This window comes from Ammospiza nelsoni, chromosome 13, assembly GCF_027579445.1.
Source record: "Ammospiza nelsoni isolate bAmmNel1 chromosome 13, bAmmNel1.pri, whole genome shotgun sequence".
Classification (NCBI taxonomy): domain Eukaryota; kingdom Metazoa; phylum Chordata; class Aves; order Passeriformes; family Passerellidae; genus Ammospiza; species Ammospiza nelsoni.
In genome coordinates, this window is record NC_080645.1 from 15,190,476 (window position 1) to 15,216,290 (window position 25,815).

The 25,815-nt window shown below is 58.9% G+C and overlaps 1 protein-coding gene across 1 annotated transcript; it reads right to left on the reverse strand.

Moving 5' to 3' along the window:
* Positions 1 to 14: 14 nt before the first annotated feature.
* CARMIL2 (capping protein regulator and myosin 1 linker 2) lies at positions 15 to 22,571 on the reverse strand. Its single transcript, XM_059481746.1, is given in 41 exon segments — positions 15 to 553; positions 639 to 749; positions 985 to 1,092; positions 1,269 to 1,562; positions 1,865 to 1,933; positions 2,112 to 2,148; positions 2,485 to 2,604; positions 2,872 to 3,277; positions 3,677 to 3,780; positions 5,317 to 5,795; positions 5,798 to 5,854; positions 6,601 to 6,667; positions 7,149 to 7,265; positions 7,695 to 7,782; positions 8,267 to 8,442; positions 8,578 to 8,691; positions 9,593 to 9,721; positions 10,281 to 10,376; positions 10,446 to 10,539; positions 11,160 to 11,228; positions 11,913 to 12,085; positions 12,578 to 12,635; positions 12,916 to 13,012; positions 14,067 to 14,148; positions 14,307 to 14,376; positions 14,591 to 14,695; positions 14,851 to 14,927; positions 15,038 to 15,115; positions 15,489 to 15,598; positions 15,787 to 15,873; positions 16,014 to 16,108; positions 16,455 to 16,543; positions 16,620 to 16,695; positions 17,745 to 17,818; positions 18,382 to 18,452; positions 19,038 to 19,135; positions 19,489 to 19,610; positions 20,774 to 20,833; positions 21,090 to 21,140; positions 21,263 to 21,354; positions 22,532 to 22,571. Coding segments are annotated over 41 exon segments (4,716 nt in total). The 3' UTR covers positions 15 to 377.
* Between the last annotated feature and the right edge of the window lie 3,244 nt (positions 22,572 to 25,815).

Here is a 25,815-nt window from a genome sequence, read left to right on the forward strand (position 1 = left end):
CGTCTGGCGGGGGCTGGAGAGAGCAGTACCCCTCCTGGGGCAGGAGCTGGAGTGGTGGAAGTGCCTTGGGAACGCTTCCTAAAAATAGCTGGCTGCCTAAAATCACCGGGGCCCCGCTGCAGCCCACAGCGACAGAGGGCACTGGGGACTGCAACACCACTGGGTGCATCCTGCAGGCTCTGACAGTCCCTGGGCATCCTGGGCAGTGCTGGTGGCCCGGCTGTTCCCATGGCAGAAACTGGGCGATGCCATTGTTGGCACATCCACGCCAGCCTGGTGCCCGTCTGTCCTCTCTGCACCCCAGCTGCCAAGCACCCCGGCACGGCGCGCTTGCTTGCAGGGTTTTGTTGGGAGCAGCGTGGTGACATGCAGGGGCTTCACTGTCCCAGGGCTGGCTCCTCCTGGCCCGGCACTGGGCGTCTTTGGTCTACGGCAGCTGAGTCTTGTGCATTCCCAACAGTTTGTGCCAGGGCTTGCGGCTGCTCACCCTCAGTGCCTGTGCCAGCCTGCGGCTCCTCCAGCCCGGCACGGGGCCAGTCCTGCAGCGGGGCACCTACACAGGTCACAGGTGCTGGGGTGAGCATGGGGGGACCCTTGGTACCCCAATATCTGCTTTAGCAGGGAGGGGAACATCTCACCTTCAGCATCTGAGGTTGGTCCAGGCTCACCCTCCATCTCTGAGAGGGACTCGTGCTTGGTCCTGTGCCTGAGCACAGGCGAACGCCGCAGGCGCAGGGGAACGGTGCCCACTGGGGGAAACACAACCCAGGCCCATGTTAGGGTGGGGCACAGTGGCCTGGCACCTGCTGGAACTGATCCCAATGCTGAATTCCCCTTGGGAACTTCCCATTATGGCAGTGCCATTGTCTATCGCCCCCAGCTGGGAAAGGCAGCACCAGCACACATGTGGAACACCACCACCACCCACCTCTGTTGGTGTTAGGTGCAAGGAGGGCTTGGGGTCCCACTTCACAACCAACTTACTTCCCAGCTCTGCCGGGCACTCGGGCTCCCTGAGCTGCTCCTCGTGGACAGACAGTGCTCGGCGGCTGGGTCCCCGTGGCGCTGCCAGCCGTGCCATCAGCCGGGTGTCTGTGTAAGCAATGGGGAGGTGCCATTGGAGGACAGCCCACAGCACTTTACTTGCAGGCCCCATCAGCACCCAGCACCCACCCTGTGCTTGGCTTCCTGCTGCCCTCCATCCCAAGGGCTCCAAGAACAGGCCAGCAGTGGAATGAAGCACCCATGGGCACCTCGTGCATCCCTACCTTCATTATTGGGTGGTGTGGGCAGGGTGCCAGCACCCACCTCCCCACCATGGCTGACCCTCCGTGGCAGTGCCACTGGCACGTTCCTGCCCAGCCGTGGCAGGCTGCTGCTCCAGCCCTCCCGGCCCCCGGGCTCCGGCAGCCCGCTGGGCTCTGCCAGGGTGAGGGAGCGCCGGGGCTGGTCGGAGCTGGTGGCCGGAGGCTCAGCGGGCAGCTGCCTTCCCAGGGCTTTCCAGGCTGGCCGGGGCTCGGCGCTGGGCTCCGTCCTGGCGGCTGGGCTGCGGAAGGGTGCGTCTGTGGGGCAGGCAGGACGGAGCTGTGGGTGTCCAGAAGTGACAGCCCCAGAGATGGTTCTTGGTGCTGGGAACCAGCCTGCAGTCAGCCCAGGGAAGGGGCAGTGGGCTGGTGGCCATCTGCCAACACCAGGGATGGGCACCCATGGGCATAGGGCACCCTCCTGAGGGTGGAATTGTGCCCACATGCCTGTGCCCACCAGTCCTTGTTGGCTCCAGTCCCCATGCTTGGTGCTAGGAGAGGGGATGAAGCCCTCTGCCCCAGGGGCTGGTGTGACCCCCCAGCATGCAGTGGTGACCCACCTGTGGACACAGAGTGTGTGCGGGCCTTCAGGGATGGGGGTGAGTCCGCAGAGCTGTCGACGATGTCCCCTGCAAGCACAAGCCACCGGACAGCAGCAGTGAGCTGGGGTCTGCCCAGTGCCACCAGCACCCAACAAAGCAAAGATGTAGTGGGACCCACAGCTGGGAGCCCAAGGGGGCCTGCCCATGGCCACCCATGGGTGCCCAGCTGGGTGGGGGTCAGGGTGGGGAGGGAGCAGCCCCTCACCATCTGAGCCAGCTTTCTTGATCTCGCTGTCTTTGCTCTGCAAGGGGGAAAAAACTGGTAAGGGGGGGGGTATCAGGGAGGCAGTGCCCACAGAGACAATGGGGGCAGAGGGCAGAGTGCTGCTGCCAGGCTCTGATGTGGCTGCAGGGAATGGGTGCATGCCAGGAAAGGAGGGACAGACTGACAGACACCATGCAGTGCACAGGAATTCACCCCTTGCAGAGGGTTAGGTGACAAGGCAAAGGCTATGGGCAGTGGCAGCACAGAACTGGGTGCTGCCATTCCCAGTGAGAGATGTCCCCTCTCTATGGACCACCATCTCCTACCACCCTGGAGGGGCAGGGTTCATCCCAAAAATGGAACCAGTCCCCACCTGCTGCTTCTTGCTCTCAGCAGCCGGGCCCTTGGTGACGCCGATGCGATGGAGCATGACCTGCACACGCTGTTCGAAGGAGCTGGACAACTCCCCCTCGCTCTTCTCCAGGTGCCTCTTCTGCAGGAGAGACACAACCCTGCCAGGAACATGGACCCACCACAGCACCTGTGGCACCCACACTCCTGCCTGCGGGGCACCCACATTCCCAACCCCAGCTATGCTGCCAGGAGATGGTGACATGGACACGACCCAGGGGGATATCCCCAGCTACCACTCCAGTGTCCCCACATCCCCCGGTAACCCCACCAGCGTCCATGGATGGGAGCAGCACCCACCAAGGGAGCTGAACAGTGGTGGTGGCTTGGTGACCATGACAGTGCTTACCTTGTCATGCCTGACCCCCAGCGCATCCTCATCCTCCCCGGACAGCAAGATGAGTGACTGGGATTTGCCCTCCCGAGAGTACTTGGGCCGGATCCTCCGGGCAGAGTCTGGAGTCTGGCAGTGCTCAGGCTCTGCTTGGGGCTCGGCAGAGAGCCCCCCCTCCTCCGATTTACTCAGAGGCTTCCCTGACTCGCCTGCCTTGCTGGGGGCTCGTAAAATGTCACTGAGCATCGAGCGCCTGCTCCTAGGGGCAGTGGGACCACCCTCGGGCTCCTTCTCACACCTCGAGCCCCGGCTGGATTTGGGTTTCTTGAAGGCAAAAAAATTCCCAATTTTCTTCTTGAGGGTGCGGGAACCAGAGGGAGCCAGAGGGGCTGATCCTGGGCAGGTCTCCGGAGTCGTGGGGCTGGGGAGAGATGGAGCATTGGAAAAGGTGAGCTCCAGGCTGCCAAGAGGTAAGGGATCAGTTTTTTCACCCTGCCCACCCTAAGGGGATGGATCCAGACCCCGGACACTCCACTTGAGATGGCAGTGTCCTGGCAAGGGCACCCATTCCCAGCACTGTTCCCCTGGGTGCTGCTTCATTGCCTGCCCACTGTAGAACAGACTCCATGGCCACATCTGGCACACCATGGCTGCCATCCCACTCCTCCTCCCCCAGCCCTGCCCTTGGTGATACCCCTGTGTGTGCTGCTTTCCCCAGCGTCCCTTTTGCACTGGGCCCAGCAGCGTTTGCAGGGAGGCTGCTGGAACCTGGGGATGGGTGTGCTGGGCAGGTGAGGGGCCCTGAGCACCCCCAGCTTACGGCAGTGTTTCTGTGATGAGCCTCTTGGCAAAGAAATCCTCCAGCCCCTCGTCCACGCGGGTGATGCTCCTGTCCTCGCTGTTCTCACAGGCCACGGGCTGCACCTGTGAGGGACAGCTGCTGTCAGCCCAGCACAGGACAAAGGTGTCCCTGGGCATGAAGGTGTGTCTGTCACCCACCCCTGGGCATGGACAAGTGGGTGCCCCTGCAGGATAGGTGCTGGCATGCATTAAAGCCAAATCATGGTGCTATCAACTGCATCCCAGCTCTAATCCTGCTCCCTCCCGTTGAGCACTGGGAGCTCCAGTCAGTCCCAGGCTCCTTCCAGCCCCTTGCCCAGCACAGTGGCTGAGGTATGGCACCCATACTGTGGGAGAAGCCTTTGGCAGGGATGCCTCCTCCATCTGAGCTCCAAGAAAGGGACCCCTCTGCTGCTGGCAGTGATGGAGCAGGTGACCTGCAAGGACCCACATCTGCATCCTTCAGATGTTCCTAGTCCAACCTTGGAGCGCCACCACAGCCTGCCTGAGAGCCACCTGCTCCATCCCCATAACAAAGTGGTCCATGCCATGGCCAAGCCTTCCTCCATGGCACCTTCCTTTCCCTGGCATGTGCCACTGCATCAGTGCCACGCTATCGATGAGAGGGAGGCGCTTCCCCATCGGTGGCATTTCAATCCATAATGACTTTTCATTACGGCTGGATTGATGCCGCTCAGGAGCCGTTCCAGCCATCTGAGATCTGCTCTCCCTGTCATATCACATCCATCAAAGCCTGTCCTTGCTCAAGTCTTGGCCCACCCCGGGTGCCAGGCATGCCTGTCCCACTGCTGGGTGGTGGTCCCCTGGCCCTGCCAACCTCCAGAACCCACCCTGGGACAGCTCTGCCTCCCCTCCAGCCCTGTGCCAGCCCTGATCCCACCATGATCCAAGGGCAAGCATCACCACAGCCCTGCAAGCCAGGGCTTTCCAGCAAGTGAAAGGATCCAGCTGCATCACGGTGGCACGGGGATGAGGTGATGCCAGCAGGATCCAGCCCCGGGGACAGTGATGGAGCTGTACTCGCCACTGACTGCACCCAAAAGTTACTTTTCCTTTGGGAAGGGGGGTGCAAAGGCAGGATTCCCCATCCAGTTGCCTGTTGGATGGGGGGAGCACAGCCCACCTCATCACGGCTGGCAGAGCCCCACCAGCACCACCGGAGCCGTGGTGGCCACCGGTGCTTCAGGGATGATGGATTTTGGATAAGGGGGAGCAAATGGAGCTCAGGAGGGAGGCAGCTGGAGCCATTGCCGAGCACATCGCCGGCCCTCTGCACCCAAACTCTGCAGGGTTTTCCATTCCTCTCCTGGCTCCCACCGCTCAGCATCTCCCAGTGGGGAGCAGGAAAGAGGATGGATGATTCCCCTCGCCCCCCCCCAGCCCCCCTGCCCATCCTTTCAGGTTCCCCCCCGAGGAGGAGGAGGCTCCGGCAGCAGCTGAAATGCAGAATAATAATAAACCCACCGCGTCTTTGCGCATCTTATTTTCCTGCCTTGCAACAAATACTGACCGCAATAATTCACCCAAACGAAAAAAAAATTTGGGAAAAACACCCCGAACGCAGCCCACCTCCCCTGCCAGCCGTGCCCCCACCCTTACATTCGGCTTGCTGGGCGGCTGCCGGTGCCGGCGGTTGGGCCGGGGCCTGCCTTTGGTGCAATGCTCCAGCTTCTCGCCGGCGGTCGGCAGGTCCATAAGGAATCCGGTGGCGGTAGCAGGCTGCGTGGCGGGGAGCGAGCCGCTCGCAGGCTCAGCATCCTTTGTGGAGGCAGGGCGTGCCGGCGGCGCGGCGGGGCTGAGTGACGGCGGCGCCCGGTGAGCTCGGAGCCCGCTGGCGTCTCGACCCGCTGCCGGCTCCAGCTCCGAGACACCTACGAGAGGCGAGAGGGTCCGTGTTGACACCCGCCCTCGCCAGGCCTCCCCATCATCATCATCATCGCCATCACCATCATCAACATCATCAGGGACGCCGTCGCCCTCGCCCACGCGCGGAGGGGCAGCGAGCGGGGCAGCGGCTCCGCCGCGGGGCGGGAGCGCGGCCGTGCCCGCCGGGAGCGCGCGTGGCGGCTTTGCGGCGCGGCCGGGATGGATCCCGCCACCGCCGCCGCCGGAGGTTGGCTGCGTGCAGGGGAGGATGCTGCGGGGGAGTGTGCGGGGATGCTCCGGCAGGGGCCGAGCCCCGCAGCCAGCCCTGAGACCTGCAGCCGGCACAAACTCTGCCGGCAGCGAGCAGCAATCACAAACATACCCGGTTTGCTCTGCAGGCAGCTCCTCACCCCCCCCAGGGACCCTCTGGATGGGCAGCAGGGTGCTGGGGGGCTCAGGGATCCCCTGGGGACACAGGGGTGCTGGGTGCTGGGTGCTGGAGTCTGCATGAGCTCAGCCAAAGCAGAGTGACCCATCAGCTGCTCCTTGTCTGTGCCCCCCTGAGATTCACTCCCCATCCAGGCTGGTGGGGACAGCACCAGCAGCAAGGGAAACCCATGGGCAACCTCTTCTCCCCAAGGTTGTTGGGTGAGTAGGTTGTGTCTATGTCCAGGGTGGCCATGGGAGATACCACTGCACTCACAATCACAGACAAACCTCCTACCCCTGGCTGGCTCTGTGGGGAGGGAGTTCAGGGCATTTACTCCACTGCCCAAGGACACTGAGCCATCTGGGGCCCAAAACCAGCACAAGAGCAAGGTCAAGGTGAGCTTCCCTCACAGACCCCACCACAGCACTGGAAGAGGGTCTCTGAAGGGTCCTGACCCTGCTACCCCCAGGCCATGACCATGGGGGGCTCAGACCGTGAGGCTCCCCCTTTGCTGCTGCGAGCCCCCCACCCTGCCATGCCCTGTGGAGGGCACCCACAGCAGGGGGACAGCTCCACGGTGACCTTACTTCTCACAGTTGGTGTGGGCCGGATGCTCCTGAAGTGCTTGTTTCTCCTCCGCAGGGCCATCTTGTACTGCAGGGAGAGAGGGATGGTGGCAGCTCCGGCATGGACAGGGACAGGCTGGCTGTGCCGAGACACATCCCATGGCAGCCAGAGCCTGCCAGGCTTCGCCCAGTGATGGGTGCAGTCCCTCCATCACCCCTAGGCTCCAAGGGCTGCACCCCTTCATCTTATCCCAGCTCCAAAACCACCTACGGTGCTGGATTGGATACTTCCCCATCCAGAACTGTTCACTACACTGGATCCCAGGTCCCAAAGCAGCAGCAGCAGGACAAGGTACAAGCAACCAGGCCGCCACAAGGACACGTTCTGGTGCCAGCAGCACGGCTGGCAGGCTGATGGTCCCATTTCCCAGCACTAATTGCCTTAGCTCTGCCCTGGGGGGAGCCGGGGGTGCGTGCACCGCAGAGGCTGTGGCTAAGCCCGGCATCATCCCGTAAGGCGGATAAAGGGCGGCTGTACCGCGGGCATCACGCGGCGGCCCGGTCCCTACCTCCTCTGCAGCCAGGTCCGGAGGATTCCTGCCCCTTGCCAGCGCCGTGGCATCGTCCTCAGCCGACTCCGGCAGCAGCACCAGGAGGTCGAGCCCCTGCTTGGAGAGGCTCTCTGCCTAAAACCATTAGGAAGCGCTTAAATTATCCCAGGGGCTGAAGCGTGCTGGGCTGCCCTGTGTGCTCTGCGCTGCTCTGCTCCCTACCCACGGCTGGGATTTGTGAGCGGATTTAGGCCTGATTAGCCGGTGTCCAGCCCAGCGCAGCTGCCCTGCTGCAGGAGTGGCCGGTGCCTGGCGTCACCCCAGCACACGGCAGCAGCGCTGGGACTTTGCTCAGGGTGTTAATATTGCTGTGACCACACTGGGAGAGGATTACTTGGCAGGAAAACCAGCCTGGGTGGGAATTGTCCTGCTTCCCAGACTGCAAATCCATGGTCATGGCATTGGTGTCCAGGTGCCTGGACAATACTGGGGTATCCAGACCCCCATCATGCATCCCAGCCCCACATCCCCATCCCACAGGTGCTGGCAGCCCCCAGCACTCACCAGTTTGCACTGGGCGATGGTCAGGTCTCCCAGCACAGCATCCACGATGCAGTCGGCTACAGCGGCTGTGACGGACAGCTTGATCTCACTGGGAGCAGAAAGAGGGTGCTCAGGACCAGCACCCACCACCCCTGCAAGCCATGGGGCCATCTCCCCAGGGAGGGCTTTGCTGAGGAGATGGATGCTTGGCTGGGGCACACCCAGGGGCTCCCAGGACATGCCCATGTGCGGCAGCTTGCTGGGTCTGGGCTGCCAGAACAGGAATGGGAATAGGCACTGGCTGGGATGGAGACTGTCAAATGCATCCCATTGTTGATGGTCAGGGCCAGCCAAGGGGATGTGCCTGCAAGAACATCATCACCCCACAGGTTTCTCCAGCGCCTAGGGACTCATCCAAAGTGGATCCAAGCAGGAAGAAAAGCTACAGGTGGGAAAACCCAGCAGCAGGACCCAGCACACCTCTACCACAATGTGGGGAGAGGAGAAGTTGCCAGAGAGCCCCCAGAATGCTCCTCTGGCCCGGGGGTCAGTGCCAGTGACTGAGTGAGAAGGAAGAACAGCACATCACCCACTTCAGCTTGCTGAAGACATCGGTGACCATCTGGTCCAGGACAGCACTGAGGCTGAGCTGGTCCTGGAGGCAGATCCTCTCTGACATGGCCGTGACCAGCTGATCCCTGACCCCGCTCTTCTGCACCACGGCTGGGCACAGCCCGTGGGCCGTGTCCAGCGCCGCCTGCATGATTGCCTGAAGTTTGGGCAGGAAAGGAAGGATTCAGTTTCTGTTCTATCAGGATTCACATGGCCTTCAGTAGACACCATCCCCCTTATCCTTGGGCCAAGGCTGATGAACATCCCATCAGGGGCTGCCCATGGTGCCCACCTGGATTTCCCGGCTGCAGGTCTGTGATGCCTCCTCCGTGAGACACTCCAGCTTGTGCTGAAGCTTGCCATTCTGGTAGGGGGTGTTTCCAGCCTCATACAAGAGCGGCAGGATCTGACATGGAAAGAGATGGTGTAGATCATCCTGTGTCACCTCATCTTCTCCTCCCATATTTCCATGCACAGCCTGCACCCATGGCTCTCCCATCAGCTGGGGGGACCCAGTGATCTTTTGGCTTTGCTGGGCCAGGTTTGAGCATCCTCATCCCTCAATTTCTCCCTGCTACCCACTGACTCTCCTTCCCCTCTTGCACTCCACTACACTGCTACCTGCATCAGGGAGACCCTTATCCAACCCTTTCACGCCTTCCCAACATCAGTACTGTCTTAAATCCTGTCTCTGCCAGATTAAGTAACCAAGGGGGTGCCAGAGAGGTGGGGAAAAGGGGAAAGGAGGTGGTTTGAAGAGAAGCAGAAGAGGAAAAGGTGCAGTGGGGAGAGAGAACCAAGACCAGCAGGATCAAACCAGGTCTGACAGAGCCAGGAGCTGCCAAACCAACATGACGGATTTTATCATGGGCTGATGGAGCATTCTCATTGCTGGGGTGGGATAAAGGTGCCCCAGGGAGGGACCCCTCAGGGATTCAGGGAGGTTTCTCAGTAGTGTGGGCATCTGTGGGCTGCAGGGTGTTCTCAAATCTGGAGCTCCCATCTCTCCCAAGGAGGGACGTGTGAGCGTGGGATGCCAGAGGAAGGGGGGCTGTAGCCCTGTGGGGGGTGTGCACACATCCGTGTGGCTCTGGGGCAAGGGGACTAAGGACATTTTGATCTTTGTTCCAGAAGGGAATTCAGAAATTCTCAGCTGTTCTTTAGTGCTTGCAAGTGCTTGGTGGTGTGTGTCTGTTGCATCGACGTTCTGGAATTCCCTGACTGCTGGTTAATGATGTCATTAATTAATCAATGCCCTGCTTCGATCCCAAACGGAGCTGTGGGGGTTTCCCACGCTGTGCACTCACACTGACACAGAGGTTGGCATTCCTGATGGCCTCCTCAGCACAGAGGATGTCCGTCTCCACCTCCCTGCCCATGCAGGTGCTCAGGATGTCAACGTGCTTCTGCACACTCAGGCAGATCTCATTCACCATCTGGAGCACAGAGAGGCTGTGTCATGTGCCAGCGCTGGGGCAGCACTGCCAGTTCCCCTCCTTGCTGTGACTTTGCCAGAGAGGAGTGTGCTCAGAGGGGGCACAGGCAGGTTACAGCCTCCAAGAGCATCCCTGCCTAATAACCAGGGATGCACACAGCAGGGATGTGCTGGCAAGAGTGCCCAGGAGGCAGGAACACACTGAACAGGTTGGTGTAGCTGCAAGTTATCTCAGCAGTGCATATGCATGAAAAGCTTGGATGCAACCAGCGGGATTCCAGGAGATCTGCTTTCCATCCGCCCCCACCCTCACCACAGAACCATGGCATGGTTTGGGTTGGAAGAGATCTTAAAGGTCCTCCTATTCCAGCTCCACTGCCATGGTCAGGGACACCTTCCACCAGACCAGGTTGCAACCTGCTCCATCCCTGAATCTGTTCTGCCTTCCACTCAGGCAAGGTTAACAGGGTGTTTTGCTGCTTGCAAGAGCTCCCATGAGCAAGCCAGGGTGGTTTGGGGCAGGGGAGGAGCAGCCCCTTGGACTCGTTTGTCCCTCAGACCTGCTCAGAAGAGGTGGTGAGGATGCCCTGCTGCAGCCGGAAGGTCTGAGCCGGCAGCGTTTGCCGCAGCTGGTTCCTCGTCAGGCAGGACTGGAGCTGCAAAGGCAGAGGCCATGAGCAGTGATGGTGGCACCTGGCCCTGGGCTCCACAGCCCATTTCCCCACCTTGTGCACGGCCTCCTCCGTCCTCTCGGGGTGGCTGCGGTACGCCTGCGCCACGTCGCTCATCGGCAGCGGCATCGACTTGAGCGTGAAATTCCTGCGGGGCACAGGGGGTCAGCAGTGCTGCACCCAGGGCTCAGCCCCCTGCTCGTGTCCCCATGGACGTGACACAGGCTCAGAGCCCACCCAACAGCAGCCTGGACGTTGTGCTGAGGTCCAGCTCTGGAGATATGGATGGCCAAACTCTGGCCCTCAGCAGACCCCGATGGGGTGGCAGTGACCACATGCTCAGGCTCTCCATGCACCCCTCTTTCTTCAGACCTGTGGAGATCTGCACAGCCAAACACCAGACAGGTGGTGGGTGCGCTCAGCAGGGGAACAAGCTCTACCCATCTGTCACAGGCAAGGAGGAGAGGAGCATCACATCACATCAGCACCACCAGCAGATCACCCCGTGCTCACATGGAGATCCTGGGGTGACATGAGGCTGTGCTGGGTGGGATGCAGAGCCCAGGGGAGCCCTGAGGTTGGTAATGGGGCTGTCATCACCAAATGGGTGCCAGGTTGCTTTTCTGCCTGCAAGGCCAAAGATGTGGACCAGCCCCCTTGGGACATGTATGAAACTGTGTGACACCCTGGGGACAGGGACATGTTGGTGACAGAGGCTCTTTTGCATGGCAGTAACAAGCCAGGAGGACCAAGAGGCTCCTTCCTTACCTCTCCAAAGCTTGAGCCACCTCGAGGAGCCCATGGGCTGTTGTGTTGTTCCTGTCCCAAACCACAGTCCTGCAAAAAGAAGGACCTGGATGAGCCCTGCCCACACCCACACCATCCTGAGGCAGGTGCTAGCAAGAGTCAGCTCAAGGCTGACCCCAGGCATCAGAGAGTCTTAAAGTGGGGTTAAAAATTACAATTTTCAGTATCCAAAACATAAACTTGGACTTTGCAAGGAGCTATAGTTAGGCGGGTGCCTGGAGGGAGTGAAGGGTTGGGAAGACAGATTCAGGGACCATCCTGTGGGCAGGGACAGACATGTCCAGAAGAACAGCCCTGGCTGAACACCATTCCCTGTCCCCTGCAGATACCCCTGCTTTGGCTTTGTGTACACAATGTGGTCAAAAATGGTGTTTTAGGAAGTGATGGCAGAGCATGAGGTGAGGGCAGTGACCACAAAGGTCTGTTTGCAGCATGCTGGGCTGGGCAGGAGCCTGGAAAAGAGGTGGCAAGGACCAGGGCAGGGATGGAGCTGCTCTCTTGCCCTTCACATGTCCCCTGCCAGCACTGCCAGATGACTGCCATGGGTGCAAAATGCAGTCACAGCACCCAGCCTTGTACCAGGAGTGGTCCAGGACCACATCCATGGCCACCAGGAGCTGTGACAAAACTCCTCTGATGGCATCAGCATCACAACCATTACATCAGGGCCACCCACGCAGGGTCACCCACGGGGTGTCACAGAGCTGCTGCTACCTGAGCTTGGTGTTGATCTGCAGGGCCTTGGCGAGCATCTTGGCCCCCGTGTCCCCCATGGCGTTGCCACTGATGTCCAGGGACACGAGGCTGGTGTTGCTGCCCAGGGCACTCAGCAGCACGTTGGTTCCCAGCTTGAGGCGTGATTCAGCCACAGACAGCGACTGCAGAGGCTGGAAAAGGGACAAGGAGGGGGACCAGGACATGTCAAGGTGCATGTCACCCTTCAGACACAGCTCCACCCCTGTGCAGCAGCCTCTGGGCTGGTGCTGGTTTGGAGTGATACTGAATCCTGAGGAACAGAGGGGCAGGGACTCCTTAGACAGGCTGGGTTTAGCTCAGATGCCAGCAGGCAGTGAGGAGAAAAGAGAGGTTTTTGGGAAAGCTGTGCTGAATGCAGGTTACAATAAATCTCCATGACTTTAGCCAGATACAAGCTTCCATTTTCCCACTTCTCTGTCTGAGCTCCTGCTTCAGACTGAGGAAAAATAAAAGCAGAAGAACTTGAATAGCAGTGGGAGAGAGGGAGGACTGCTCCAGCCAGTGCAGGAGGGACCTGGATGGCAGATCCATGTTTTCCTTCATGGAGACTGCACAGTGGTGCCTGAGGGTGACCAGGAGCAGGGATGGGATGGTTCTGGTGGCTGAGGGCAAGCTGGACTTACACAATCCTCCTCCTGGGTGAGCTGGACAATGCGGTGCAGGACATCCAACAGACCTTCCCTGCAGGAGAGGTGTGTGAGGGGGTTACTGTGCATGCCCTGGGGCCACAGAGGCAGCTGGCAGAGCTCTGTCCTCCCTCCACTCCTGCCTGGGCTGTGACCCATCCCTGGCACTAGGTGCTGGCAGTGGTGCAGTAATAGGGGTGTCATCACTGTGACCCTCCTGCATGGGCAGGCAATTCCTACCAGCCCATGGGCTTTTGATGGGGAGGGAGAGTCAATGTGGATGCACCATTCCAGGGTGGCTCCAAGACTGGGTGCTGCTGCTGCTTGGCACTCACTTGGATTTGATGTTGAAGTTTTTCCCCAGGGAGACGTGCCTGATGGATTTGCTCCTGCCAATGGAGAGCACCAGGGTCACCATGTCGGGGTCAAAGCCTGCAGGACAGGGAGACACCCCAGGATGATCCAACAAACCCATGGAGGTAGCACCAAGGTGGTCCCTCTCAGGGGACCTGCAGAGCCACCAAACTGCCATAGTGGGATGCTGGAGATGCCCAGGGAGGCTCGTGAGCATCTTCCTCCCTTCCTGGCTTCCCCAAGGAGACTGAAGACCTGTGCAGAGCTGGGGTCCCTGAGAAATGACCTCCAGGGAGGAGCAGCCACTGTGGGCACTCCGGATATGGGGGTGCCAAGGCTGTGCTGAGCCACGGGGGCACTGAGGGAGCTGGAGATGGCCCTTGCTCTCTGCCATCCCTCAGGTGTGCCCCCCATCACCCACCCACCACCCTGGGGCGAGTTCAGCTTCCAGGCAGCTGCCTGCACTCCCATCCTCCTGGCTGCACCATCCCCAGGGAAATCCAGCGGGGATATGGGCAGGGATCTGCTCACCCAGCAGCTCAACCAGCCGAGAGCACAAGGCACCAACACCTACCTATGGACTGTCCCTCCTGCACAGAGGTGCTCTACTGGGAAAGCCAAAAATAGAAGTATATTTTGGCAAAGATTGACTGAAAATTTTGGGTGAGAGCACAAGCTTCTGGAGCATTGGTGTCCTGAAGGACTCCAAACCACATCAGCTTTCCCAGAGCCATTTGGCTACTGAGGAATTGCATGGTCTGCTGTGACACCTTAGCAAGGCTGTTTGAAAGTTTAGGTGAAACTAACAGCTGGCAGAGGTGATGTTTGTGATGATTAGGATCACTTGCCCATGGCTTTGGAGGCCACAGAAGGACAAGGCTGGAAGCAGAAAAGTGGGAAGAGTTTCTGCCCAGGGAAACCCTTTCAGAGCTTCCAACCCTGAACCAGCCACATGAGACCACCTCAGATTCAGTGAACTGAAGAGGACTGTATCAAGAAAGATGGAAAACAAGAAATTTTGGCAAGTCTTGAGGTATGAGGGCATAAAGAAATCACCTCACTCGCTGTGCTGGGACATGACAGTCCAGGAGATGCAGGAGATCTTTTCCCAGGCTGGGGAAAAGCAACCTACCATTGTCAGACAGGTCCAGGTGACTGATGGAGCTGGCATCAGGGATGAGGTCCTGGATGACTTGGGCCCCTGCTGATCTCAGCTTGGAAGAAACAGCAAGACATCAGTACAAGGGAGGCAGTGAGCCCTGCAAACCAGATCCTCCTGTTGGGGAGGTCAGACAGGGCACAGACCCTCCTACACTGCCACAGTGGGACCCCCTGGCCAGAGGGGTGCTGCCCATGGCTGCTGAGCCCTCACCTCACAGCTGCTGAGATCCAGCTGCAGGTCACTGATGTGGCTGTTGTCTGCCAGCCCTTGCAGCAATGCCCTGGAAAAGTGACCAAAGCCCCATCAGTGCAAGAAATGGGGGCAGCAGCACCTGCCATGGGCACCCCAGCAGTGCAGGCAGTGGGACTGGGATGCTGGAGAAGTGCATCCTTCCCACAGCTCTGCCTCTCACAGTCCCTTCCCTCCATCCTCCCACCAGCCCTGACCAAGGTCTCCCCAGGCCGTGCTCACCCCAAATCCATTCCCCATCGCACCTTACGGCATCAGCTGGCAGCTTGGTACCTGCCAGGGAGACGTGTCTGAGGGAGCAGGCCTGGCTGAAAAACTCCTTCATGTCGGGGGAGATGGTTTTCACCCTCCTGAAAGGGATGGGCACATCATGGCAACAACTGCAACTCAGCACCAGCCACCCCTCCGAGTACCACACCCCTGGGTGCCCCAAACATGGGTACCACACCCCACTGGGTATCCCACCCCTGGGTACCACACCCTCCTGATGCCATCCCCAGCTTACTTGTGGGAGAACACATTTTTGGAGAGATCCAGGTGGACGAGGCTGCTGTGGGGTCCGTGGAGCAGGGCTCCAAAGAGCTGCCAGGGTGGGATGGGAGCCGTGTGGAGGAGGAGCCAGGGGCACTGCAGCCCCTCACACAGCCCAGGGATGGAGGGGCTGAGGGCAGGAGCCCCTGCATGGTACTCACAGCATCCAAAGGGCAGTCTGTGCCAGCCAGGCTGAGGTGGGACAGCGAGTGGCAGTGCTGGAGGAGGCTCTGCAGGTTCTGAGAGCACAGGGGGCTCAGCAGCTTTGCCCCTGGTTCCCACCCAACACCCTCAGCCCTGGAATCCCAGTTCCAGCCTGACTCCCCCCTCCTGCTGAGCACAGGGGTGAATCCTGCACACGGGAGCCCACTCTCTCATGGACACTGCCACGTACCACACAGCCCCCTGCTGCAGATGGCATCTGCCACACTGCCACACGGAGATGCAGGGCGATGTCCCCAGGGTGTCCCCAGCTGCTCCCAGCCATGACCTCCCCATCCCTGGGGTGCACAGGGCAGGGCACAGAGCAGAGCAGAGCAAACCAAAGCCACCCAAACCAGACTGGGGACAGTCAGAGTGTGCCACCCCACCCATGACAGCATGGGCACTCACGCTGATGTCATCCCCAGCCAGCGTGCCGGGGTTCCCAGAGAGGTCCAGGTGCCGGAGGCAGAACCCAGTGGCTTTGTTGTCTGTGAGGGCCTTGCACAACGTGCTCATCCCTGCTCAGAGAGAGGGAGAGGCATGGCTACAGGCTCCCTGCACTGGTGAGAGCCAAGGAGCAGAGCAAGGGAACTTCCCCCAGCTGGGGCAGCAGGACATTGCACCCATGAAGGTTCCCTTTCCAGGGTGTGCCTGCAGCCCCTCCATCTCTCCTTCTGTGGAGGGGGCAAGGGCACCTGGGCTCTACCTTTGGCTGTGAGCATTGTCCTGGCCAAGCTGAGGCTCTGCAGACCCTTGGGACTCCTCTCCATGTGCCGGCTGAAGGCAGAGACCCCTGATGGGAGCAGGGAGCTCTGAATGGCTGCACCACGAGCTGAGCCGCAGCCTCCAGGGCAGGAGGCAGCTGCTGGTGGGAGCTGGAGCTGAACATCAGTTTTTGTGGGTGTAAACTCATCCCAGCCCAAATTTGAGTACCTCTGTCTTCCAGTTGGTTGCCAGAGAGGTTGATGGTGTGCAGGACAGAGTTGGGGTGGCTGCTGAGGGCCTGGGCCATCCTCTGCACAAAGTCACTGTGGGGAGAAGGGTCACCCATCTGAACAATGCCTGGATAACTCCAGGAGAGACAGCCACCAGTCCTGTAGTCTTACAGGGACATGCCAGCAGCTCCTGCCTGTGGGGCAGACCTGGCTCATCTGAGCAGCCAGAAGGAAGCAGAGCACCTCCAGGGGTGGGTGGTATTCACTGCCAGGCTATGGGAGTCTCTGCTCCCAGTGAGCTTCCCAGTGTGGAGGGGATGGAGCCACCAGCCCCTGGCACAAGGGTCCATGGATGGACCTCCCTGCTCCATGGACTAAGGGAAGAACCACCAGGCTGCCAAGATCCTGCTCATCATTGCCTTGCAACACCTTCACCTACCCCTTCAAGCCACTGTTCTCCAGCACCAGCTCCTCCAGGGTCACTGACTTGCTGAGCATGTAGAGCAGCTGCTCTGAGATCTCCTGATTCTGGCAGGGAAGAAGAAAGCCTTTCTGGGAGCCTGGCCACCCCTGGTGCACCCAGAGCCACAGCAGCAGCACTCACCAGCCTGAAATCCTTGCAGGAGAGCTTGGTGAACCACAGGTTGAAGGACAAGGCAGCAACACTCAGCGCCACATCCCTGCAAGGTGACAGGGAGGAGGGGTTCAAGGGCCAGGCTGAACCAAGGCTAATCCCAAATGGGTGACAAAAAACACCCAACTGGGGCTTGTCCCAAGACATCCAGCCCAGGGTGCCCCAAGACACCCAGGATGCCAGAACACACCCATCCCATCCAAACCCAAGGTGCTCCAGCTGACCCAGCCCTGGGATGCTCCAAGACACCCAACCTCAGTGTGACCAACAAATGTTCAACAGAACAAGATTGGGGATTGTGGGTTTAAAGATCATCTTCCCCAGATTTTTCCCTTAGGGAAAATCAAATTAATCAAAGTATTTGCATGCTTCTATCTAAACCTCGGGGTTTTAAATTCTTTTTAACTCTGAGCTCTCATGTGAGCAACACCACAGGTTTTGGTTGAATGGAAACAAGTTTCTTTTTTACTTCCTCATCCAAAGAAATCTCTATAACGGTCTCCTTTTCCACCAGCTGAACACAGATCCTCTGTTCCCCAAAACACTCAGCCCAGACCTTTGACTTGCTGTGTCCCAGCCTGGCAGCTGCCCCCCCTGAGACTGAGCCCTTGCTCTGCCTTTTTTGGGGTGGCTGAGCCCCACAGGGAGAGCTCCAGGCACAGCTGGAGCTCACAGCCCCTCTATCAGGTTATAATCAGGTGATAACAGGGTTATAACAGATATCTGGGGGGGCTGGTGGGGAGCAGGGCAAGTTTCAGGGTGGCAAGCTGCACCAGCTGCTTTGCATAGGGAAACACCTGATAGCCACGAGCTGCAAGAAGCCACTGTGGCATTGGGTTTTCAGCCCTATAAACAGCTCCCAGGCTGATCTAAGAGTTAAAAATGAACAGAGAGGCTGCCTGGTCTCTCAGCTGCTGCCCCATGGGACGGGGCTCAGGGTGTTTGGTGAGGGGGAGAGTCAGGCTGCAGATGTGGCATCCCTGGAGCGTGTAACCCATAAAAGCCTCTAACATGGGCAGGAGAGCATGCTGGGCCCCCCAGCAGGGACAGGGAGAGTGAGGATGGTGCTGGGATCCTGCAGGGCTGGGGGCTCACCGGCTCTCCAGGTGGCTGAAGTCCAGCAGGTTGAACTCCCGGCAGTCCTGGCTGTGGTAAATGTTGTCCACGTCCTTCCCAGAAGGATACACACTGGGTCAGGCTCAGCACTTGCTCCTGGGGAGGGCTCAGGTCCCTGGTGCTGCTGCTGGAGGGAGCTGAGCCCTTGGGGAGCCCCTTGCCTAACCCCAAAGCCTAAAACATTCCCTGATGGCTGGCAGGGGACATGTCCCAGCTTGGTGGGACAGATTGGACAATTTCTGCAGGGAATGGTCAGAAGGCAGCACAGCCCAGGCTGGTGGGTGAGAGGGTGTGGGGAGGGGTGAGCTGGGATCAGTGTCCAGGGGAAAGGGGGACAGGGAGTCCTGCTATGGCTGGGTCCCAGCAGGATTCTCCTCTCCTGGGACACCCAGCAAGGTCCTAAATTTCCAGGGCCTCTCCTTGGGTCACAGTCTGGGAAAGAACCTGGTCCAAGGCAGCTGCTCCCACCTGCACTTTGATTCCAGCCCAGCCAGGAGCAGGGGCCACTCAGAGCTGCAGCTCCCAGCCCCAGCAGCTCCATGAGGCAGCCACAAGCATCCTGTCCCCAAGGGACACCCTGCTGCCACTGCTGCATCCTCAGGAGGGACCGGCTTACCCACTGGATCTCCTCGCGGAAGGCAAAGCCGTTGTAGTCACACAGAGCAGCGTAGGTCTCTGAAAACCCCCCTGCAAGGAGAAGGCAGTCTGGGGGCAGAGCTTCCCAAGGGAACATGGGGGAGAACTTTGTGGGGAGTGGGAAACAGGAGAGGGATGACAGGGACTCAGAAGGGATGCTGAGGGCTCCCCCTTCCCGGCCCAAAGGGGAGAGGGATCCACTGTCAGCCCCAGTGGGGGCTGTGGCTTGCTTTGCTTGCTCCATGTGGATGCCAGGCAAGGCACATTGCCCTGGGGATAATGCAGGGATCCTACTCCAGAGCAGGCCACAGGAAAAGCTCCTGGCTCTGCACTGGTCCCATGTGAGGTGGGTAGAAGCATGCACAGCTACAGGTCCTTGCAGGTAGATCCTGAGCAGTATTGCCTGCTGTCCTGCTTCCTCCTGGGGAGCTGCATCCCCTCAAACCTGCTCCTGCCCCATGGGATGGGATGGGGTGGGCAGCAGACCCCAGCAGCAGGGCTCCATCTGACCAAAGCCATCACAGGTGCCCTGCCAGAGGTGAGGGCTGTCAGCAGAGCTGCTGTTGGTGGGTGCAAGGCTGGAATGGTTCTCAGAGTGCTCCAACCCTCCTGGTCCTGCCTGAGGGAGGTACTTACCACATGGCCCAGGGTTGCTCTGCAGCACTTCCTCCAGTGAGTCTGTGATCTGCTGGATCCTCTCATACAGGCTGGGGGGGCAGTTCTTGAGCAGTGTCCTGCAGAGGGAGCAGAGGGGTGTCAGGGTGAGCCAGGAGAAGAGCATCCCCACCACTCTGTGCTTAGCACAACCCTGTGTGTAGGGTGGCCAGAAATATTGAATCAGAGAACAGGGTCTCGCCTCCATCCATGTGTTTTTCTCCTGCTAAAAGCACTGTTGCAGACCCATCCTATATGGGGGATTTTCTATCTGCAGGTGTCCTGGTTCATGGCAGGTGGGTTGGAACTAGATGATCTTTATGGTTCCTTCCAAACCCAAACCATTCCAGGATTCTGCAGTCTGGGGCTTTTCTGGGCAAAGGGGTTGCTCTGGTTCCCTCACAAGCACCCCTCAGGAGCAGAAGACCCTTACCCAAGGGATGAGTCTGGAAAGACCTTCTTAAGTGACACGGTGACATGGATAACAACTTGCTCCAAATCATCCAAGGACATGAACCGGAAGGCAAAAGATGCTGCATCTGTTTCTATGACAACCTGCAGGGTCCAAAGGATGAGAGATTCCTGAGCGAGCTAGCAGCACACAGAGTCCCCAAGCCCCCAGACACAACGGTGACAGCCATCAGCTCCTCACTGCCAACCCAGCCTCAAGCACAGAGAATGCTGTGAGCACCAGGAATTCAGGATAAAATACATTGGTTTGCCAGGATAAGGCATAAACCTCCGGAAAATTCAGCTTCTGCTGATGGAGAGGCAGCCCGATGCAGTGAGATGAGAACAGCCTTGTCTCTGCCTGCAGCAGCCGCAGCTGGAGCACGGAGGTTTCCTCCCTGAATTTATTTAATTGAGGTTTAGGGCTTTTTCAGCTTATGGTTCCTACCAGGAAAAAAAAAAATCCCATGGCAACATGCTCCCTGATTTAATTACACGCTGATTGAGGCGTGGGAGCAGGATGACAATTATCTGCTGGCATCGTGCAGGACGGAGCTTCCGCCAGTGCCCGGGGCTGTGGAGGCAGGAGAGCGTGGGACCGCCTGCACTTCAACAATCCCTGGGCTTTCCATGGCCCAGTCAGACATCTCAGCCCCCTCCACCCTGAGGAATCAACCCCTGCACCCCTCTGTCTGTGCCCAGCTCCTGCAGCTCTCGCCTGCTGAGCAGCAGAAACCCCGTGTGGAGGCTGAGGCCATGGTTGTTGATGATGCCTCACCAAGAAAAAGCCAGACAGGATGCTAGAAAGGAGCAGACAGGAGGTTAACCAGGACCACAGCCCTGTTTTGGCCAATACATCCTAGCCTTGATATCCTCTCTTCCATGGTTTCCACTGCCACATCTGCCCTGTGTGCCCGCCCCTCTCTAAGAGGATTAATGGGGTTTAAAATACCCTCCTGCTAAATTTGTCTTCACCTTGGTAAGCCTGCAGCCATTTGTCACCTTGTCCCTGCTGAGCAGGAGGTGCCATGGCCAGGCACTGGATGGCAAAGGGGATGGAGTGCAGGCACCCACCCTGCACCCCTGGGTGCCCCCCTGCACCTCAGCTCCAGGGCAACACCCTGATGAGACCAACACTGGTGACCCTCAATGGGGGACCAGAACACGCCCAGATCATGTGGGGGGCTCTGGACCAGGGTTTGCCACGGGGAGTGGGCAGAGAGGGGGGTAATGCCCAGGCTAGGTTTGTCCCAGTTTGTCCCACTCACCACACTGGGCTCTTGGACTGCCATCTCCCTCACCTCCAGGAAGCTGAAGCTGCTGTGAACCTGTGGGTGAGAGAAACAGGATCAACCCCAGTGCTGCTGGAGAAAGGAAACCCAAGGGTTTCCCCCCAACTCCCAACTTTCCCATGCCTCAAGCAGTGCTTGGCCTGGGCCCCAGCCTTCACCAGCTCCCAAACAAGCCCCCTTCTCCCTATATCTCTCCTCATCCTGCTCTTGACCCAGTGGCCCAGGTGACTCAGGGGTCACTCCCTCCAGTGCCCCAGGCCCCCCAGGGCTGTACCAGGGTCCCCACACTTACCCTCACTGGCAGCATCACAGGCAGCACGTAGGCTCGCCAGGGTGTCAGGACCTAGGCAAGGTGTGACAAGGGACCATGGTGACATGGAAGCCACCCCTGTCCCTCAATGCAACCATAAAATACCTTCCTGGGGAAACCAGGAAAGCAGGAACCAGGCCAGACTCTGCACATACCAAGATAAAGTCATCATACTTGGATTTCACCTGCAGCTGGATGCTCAGCACCAGGAGTACCTTCTTTGTCCCCAGGAAGGTAGTGATGCCCTCTGAAAAGACCAATGTCCACGTGAAATTAGGTGGCTGAAGTCACCTTGCTCCTCTCCCATGTTGCTTTGAGGATACTGTTCCCACCTGAATCATCTCCTCTCCCTCCACACCTCACAGTCACACCCTGGCTGCCCTCAGACAAGCCTCACACACCACCTGTGGGTCTCCTCTGCTGCTTGGGTGATGCACCCACCTCCCCATCTGCCTCAGCCTCAACCAAGCACAGGGTTTGGGGCTGCTCGTTTACACTGCCTGTGCTGCCTCACCCACTGGGAGCTGGCACTAAGTGATAAGAAGGTCCTGATTCCTCTTCCCTCCTTTCCAGATTTACCACCAGGGAGCAGCTGGTCACCCAAGTCCTTCCTCTCCACAGTGCAGCCAGGGTGGTCACACGTGCCAGCCTCCCCAAGGTCACAGCTGGTCACTGCCACCATCAGTGGGCCAGTGTGAGCAGGGCTCCTGCCCTGAGCACGCCCTCTGTGCCCTCCTGATTCCTGCCTCTCATGGGAGAAACAGGACCAAAGGCACAGCTGTCCATCGCTGTGCAGAGCACACCAGGCTGTCACAGTGACAGCAGTCCCCATGGGTCCATGGTTTGAGCCACTCCTCCCCAGGGACCCACCCTGGCAGAGCCAGGCCTGAGGCTGTGGGGACACGGTGACCCAGCTCCTCCCCACCAGAGGCAGCCTCGGTGGGGCTGATGAGGCTGAAGGAGCCCGAGACCTCTGTGGCCTTTTGCTGTTCCAATCAGCCAAGGGAAGGCTGCGAGCAGTGGTGTTCACACCGCCCATGCTGAGCTGCAGGCTGTGCCTTCCTGGGGAGCTCCTGGGGACCCCCAGCTGGCCAGAGGAGCCCGAGCCCAAGCCCATGGGGCTGAGCAGCACCAAGCTGCACCCACAAATCCGGCAGCTTGAGATGTGCAGAATCCCATCCTTGAGCAGCCAGGTTCTCTGGGGATGCTCTTGGTCCAGGGTCCATCCTCAGGCAAATGAGTTTTGCAGACCAGAGGAACCCCCAGACACTGCATGGGCCTCCCTCAACCTCAGCTGTTGCCGCTGAGGGACCCAAAAGTGACTCTGCCAAGCCCATCGAGGCAAACGGGGGCCGGGCAGGCCCGGCAGGGGCAGCCCCATGTGGCAGCGGTGCCCGGCAGTGGCGGCGGCGGGTGATGCTTACCTTGCAGCTCGGCGGGGATCCCTCCGGGGGACACAGCCATGCCTGGCACCTGGGGACACCTGCCCGGGCTGCGGGGTCAGGGCAGCATCCTCGGCGCCGCGAGAAAGGCGCCCTGCCGGGAGGAAGCGCTGAGGTTACCGACCGGCAGCGCCGCCGCCTCGGTGCCTCCTCCCCCTCCCGGTGCCTCTTCCTGCCCCGTCAGGCGAGATTTACCGCCTGAGCAGGAGAAGCGAAATGAAAGCGACGGTGCCCACGGCCCACCGGCCCCGCCGGGAGGAGAGGGCGGCACTACCCAGCTTCCACCCTTCTCCTGCCGTGTGGAGGACATCCCTCCATGAACAGAGCGGGAGCATCTCCCCACAGCCCCAGCTTCCAGGGGGGAGGATCCGTGACCTCTCCCTATCACCTGAGGTGCTTCATGGGGACATATTCCTGCCTGGACATGGCCGGTGTGTGGGGTAAGGGCAAGTCAACCCTTCCCAGCACTGGGCAGCCAGCCCAGCTCCATCACCTTGCAATGGGAGCTAATGGAGATGGGTGAAGGTGCCCAGTGCAGGCTGCTCCCTGGAGGATGGATGGTGGTCCCCATGGCAGGATGCTGAAGGAAGGGCTTTTCCAGAACAGGAATGTTCCAGGCCTTCTGTCAAAGTGACAAAACTGCTGTCCCAAAGCAAAGGTGAGAAGCTTCAGGTGACCTCCTTGGAGCACATCAACCTGAGGACTGAGCATATCAACCACACCACTCATCCAGGAAGGTTTTGGACCAGGAAGTGCTCCTGTGTCCCATGACATGCTGCAGAGCTTCCCTGGACTCAGGATTTCCCACTGTTGGCTCAACGTGGCCCCATTAGAAACTCAGGAAAGGTGCTGGAGGGAGAGGCAGAGCTGCTCTGAGCCAGCAGCCTGAGTCCCTGTGACCAGCACCCACTGGGATGGATGGTGACAGCTGCCTTCTTCCCCTAAACTGCCCCTTTCTGACAAACTTCCAAGCTCCAGGCTGAAATCTGCCAACCAGGAGGTCACTGAGCTTTCCCAGAGGTTCGAATCACTTGGGAGAAGGTGGTCCCTGGAAGGGATGGGTGAGTTTGCCCTCCTGCTACATCCACTCAGGGCCACAGTGCTTCTGAAACCACTTTCTGTGTGAGGGTGAAGGCAGGCAGCACCTCCTTGAGCCTCCTGAGCTACATCAGCAGAGGAATGAGCAGCAGCAGGATAAGGGGCACAGTGCAGTCAGCAGTCACCAGCAGCAGTCCTGGCTGGATCCATGTTTTTTCCAGGATAGAGAGGTCCAGACTATTGGTATCTGAATTTCTAAAAGGGCACCATCTCCCAGCTTTGTCATGCAAAGATATTCAGGGCACAGAGGGAACAGCTGTCCCCTTTCACACATCAGAACGGCTTCTATAGAAGACTAGCAGCACAGAGGAGATATCCAGGCAAGCTGCATCCAAAGCCCATTCCCCAAAATACTGGTTCCCACATGCTGGAATATTCTGAGCAGCAGCACAGCAGGACATGTACTCCAGGAGTGGGGCAGACATCCATGAGCACAGGTGTTCCTGCCTCTGTGCAAGCCCAGACACACCAGGATGTCCAGAACAGCACACCTCCTCTGGTCCAGCAGAGAACAGCAGCCCAAGCACCAGGGATGGCAGCCAGGCCAAGCCACTGGCAAAGGCAGCAATGCTCCTTGGATCCGTCCCAGCCCTGGCTTTCCACTCAGAGCCCAAAGCCCAGCTTTTCCAGCACTGATAACTGCTCTTGGGTTGAGCAGAATTGTTCTGTCCACATTCAGGCTTTGGATGCTGCCCTAGATGCGTGTCCTTGGCAGCAGGCTGGGATATTGATCTGCATCTCTCCAGAACAGCTCCTCTGAGGGCGAACCAGAAGCCTGCAAGAGGCACAAGCAGAGATCCCTGCCCAAGGCAGGAGCCTCAGCTCAAATCAAATAAAACCCAGTCTGCATAACAGAACCATTGACTGTGCAAGCACAGAGAAACCAGGTCAACTGAGCAGATAGCAAGGTAACACGCCAGGCTGGGGAAAAAGGGAGGATGGCCACAGGGTGACAGCTTCCATCCTCACTAAACCTCTCCTGGGGTGTGTGAAGAAAGTTCTAGAATCAGAGCACAATAAAAAAGTTGCTCAGAAATTGCTCCTCAGATCTGGGTTAAGGGCTAGGGTTATGCTTAGGGTTAGGATTGAGAGAGCCAAAGAGCCCAGAGCTCCAGGGACACTGGTGCTGAAAGAGGCAATTGCAAGGGCATTGCACAGGGGGATGTACCTGTGGCAGGCACCTGTCAGAGACTGGATGTTGCACATCTCACAACCTCTTGGATTGCCAGTGCCTGTGTCTGGTGGGGCTTGGCTAAAGGTGAGGCCACAACCTGCTCATCCCCAGACCACCCATACCCTGGCTGAGCTGTCAGTCATGGACTCCTGGTGTGGGCTGCTCACCTGGGCCCTGACTGACCAAGGCAGTGCCACCCCAGTGGTGGGCACATAAAAGGCTTAAAGGATGGAGCATGAGGCCAGCACATGGTCACAGCCCACAACCCTTCATGGAGTGGTGTTTCCTCAGATGAACACTACAGAGGCCACTCAGCACCAGCCACACCTGTGGTCTTTGCACAAATAAACCTCTCAGCTCTTGTCCTTTCAGCCTCCCATTAAGCTGTTCACACACAGCCACCTCCCCCAGCCATTCTGAATTCCAGGAGAGCTGCAGCACCTGGTTTGGTGTCACCCATGTCTGGGTACAAGCTGCTGCACATGAACACTCACACAGACCAAGGGAGGTCTCTGCTGGAGGACGTGTGGCACATCCTGGGGCCACCAGCTGAAACAAAGCCACTGCACCATCCTTCACACCCCACCTGTCAGCACCATGCTGAGCCACAGGGTTTAAGACATGATGGAATTTCTCCTTACAGATCCCAGGGACCCCTTTGGTTTTCCCACTCACCACAAAGCCTCCCTAGCTCCAGGCTTATGTAAAACTACCTCAGCACTGCCTCAGACTAAAAAAAAAAAAAAACATTTTTGGCTTCTGAGCACACAAGCCCCTTGCCCAGCTGGGAAAGCACTTGAGGATTTACCCATTTCTCAGCCAGACCTGACTTCTCACAGAAGCAGCCCTTACACCACCTCTCCCACCTGCTGCAACAAGGCTCCAGCCTGCTCAGGACTCCGAGCTTCCACCTCCAGGCAGGCTTTCCTTGGCAAGTCACGGAAGACCAGGGATAACGAGTCACCAAACACCTAGTGAAAGCCAGAACTAGCAA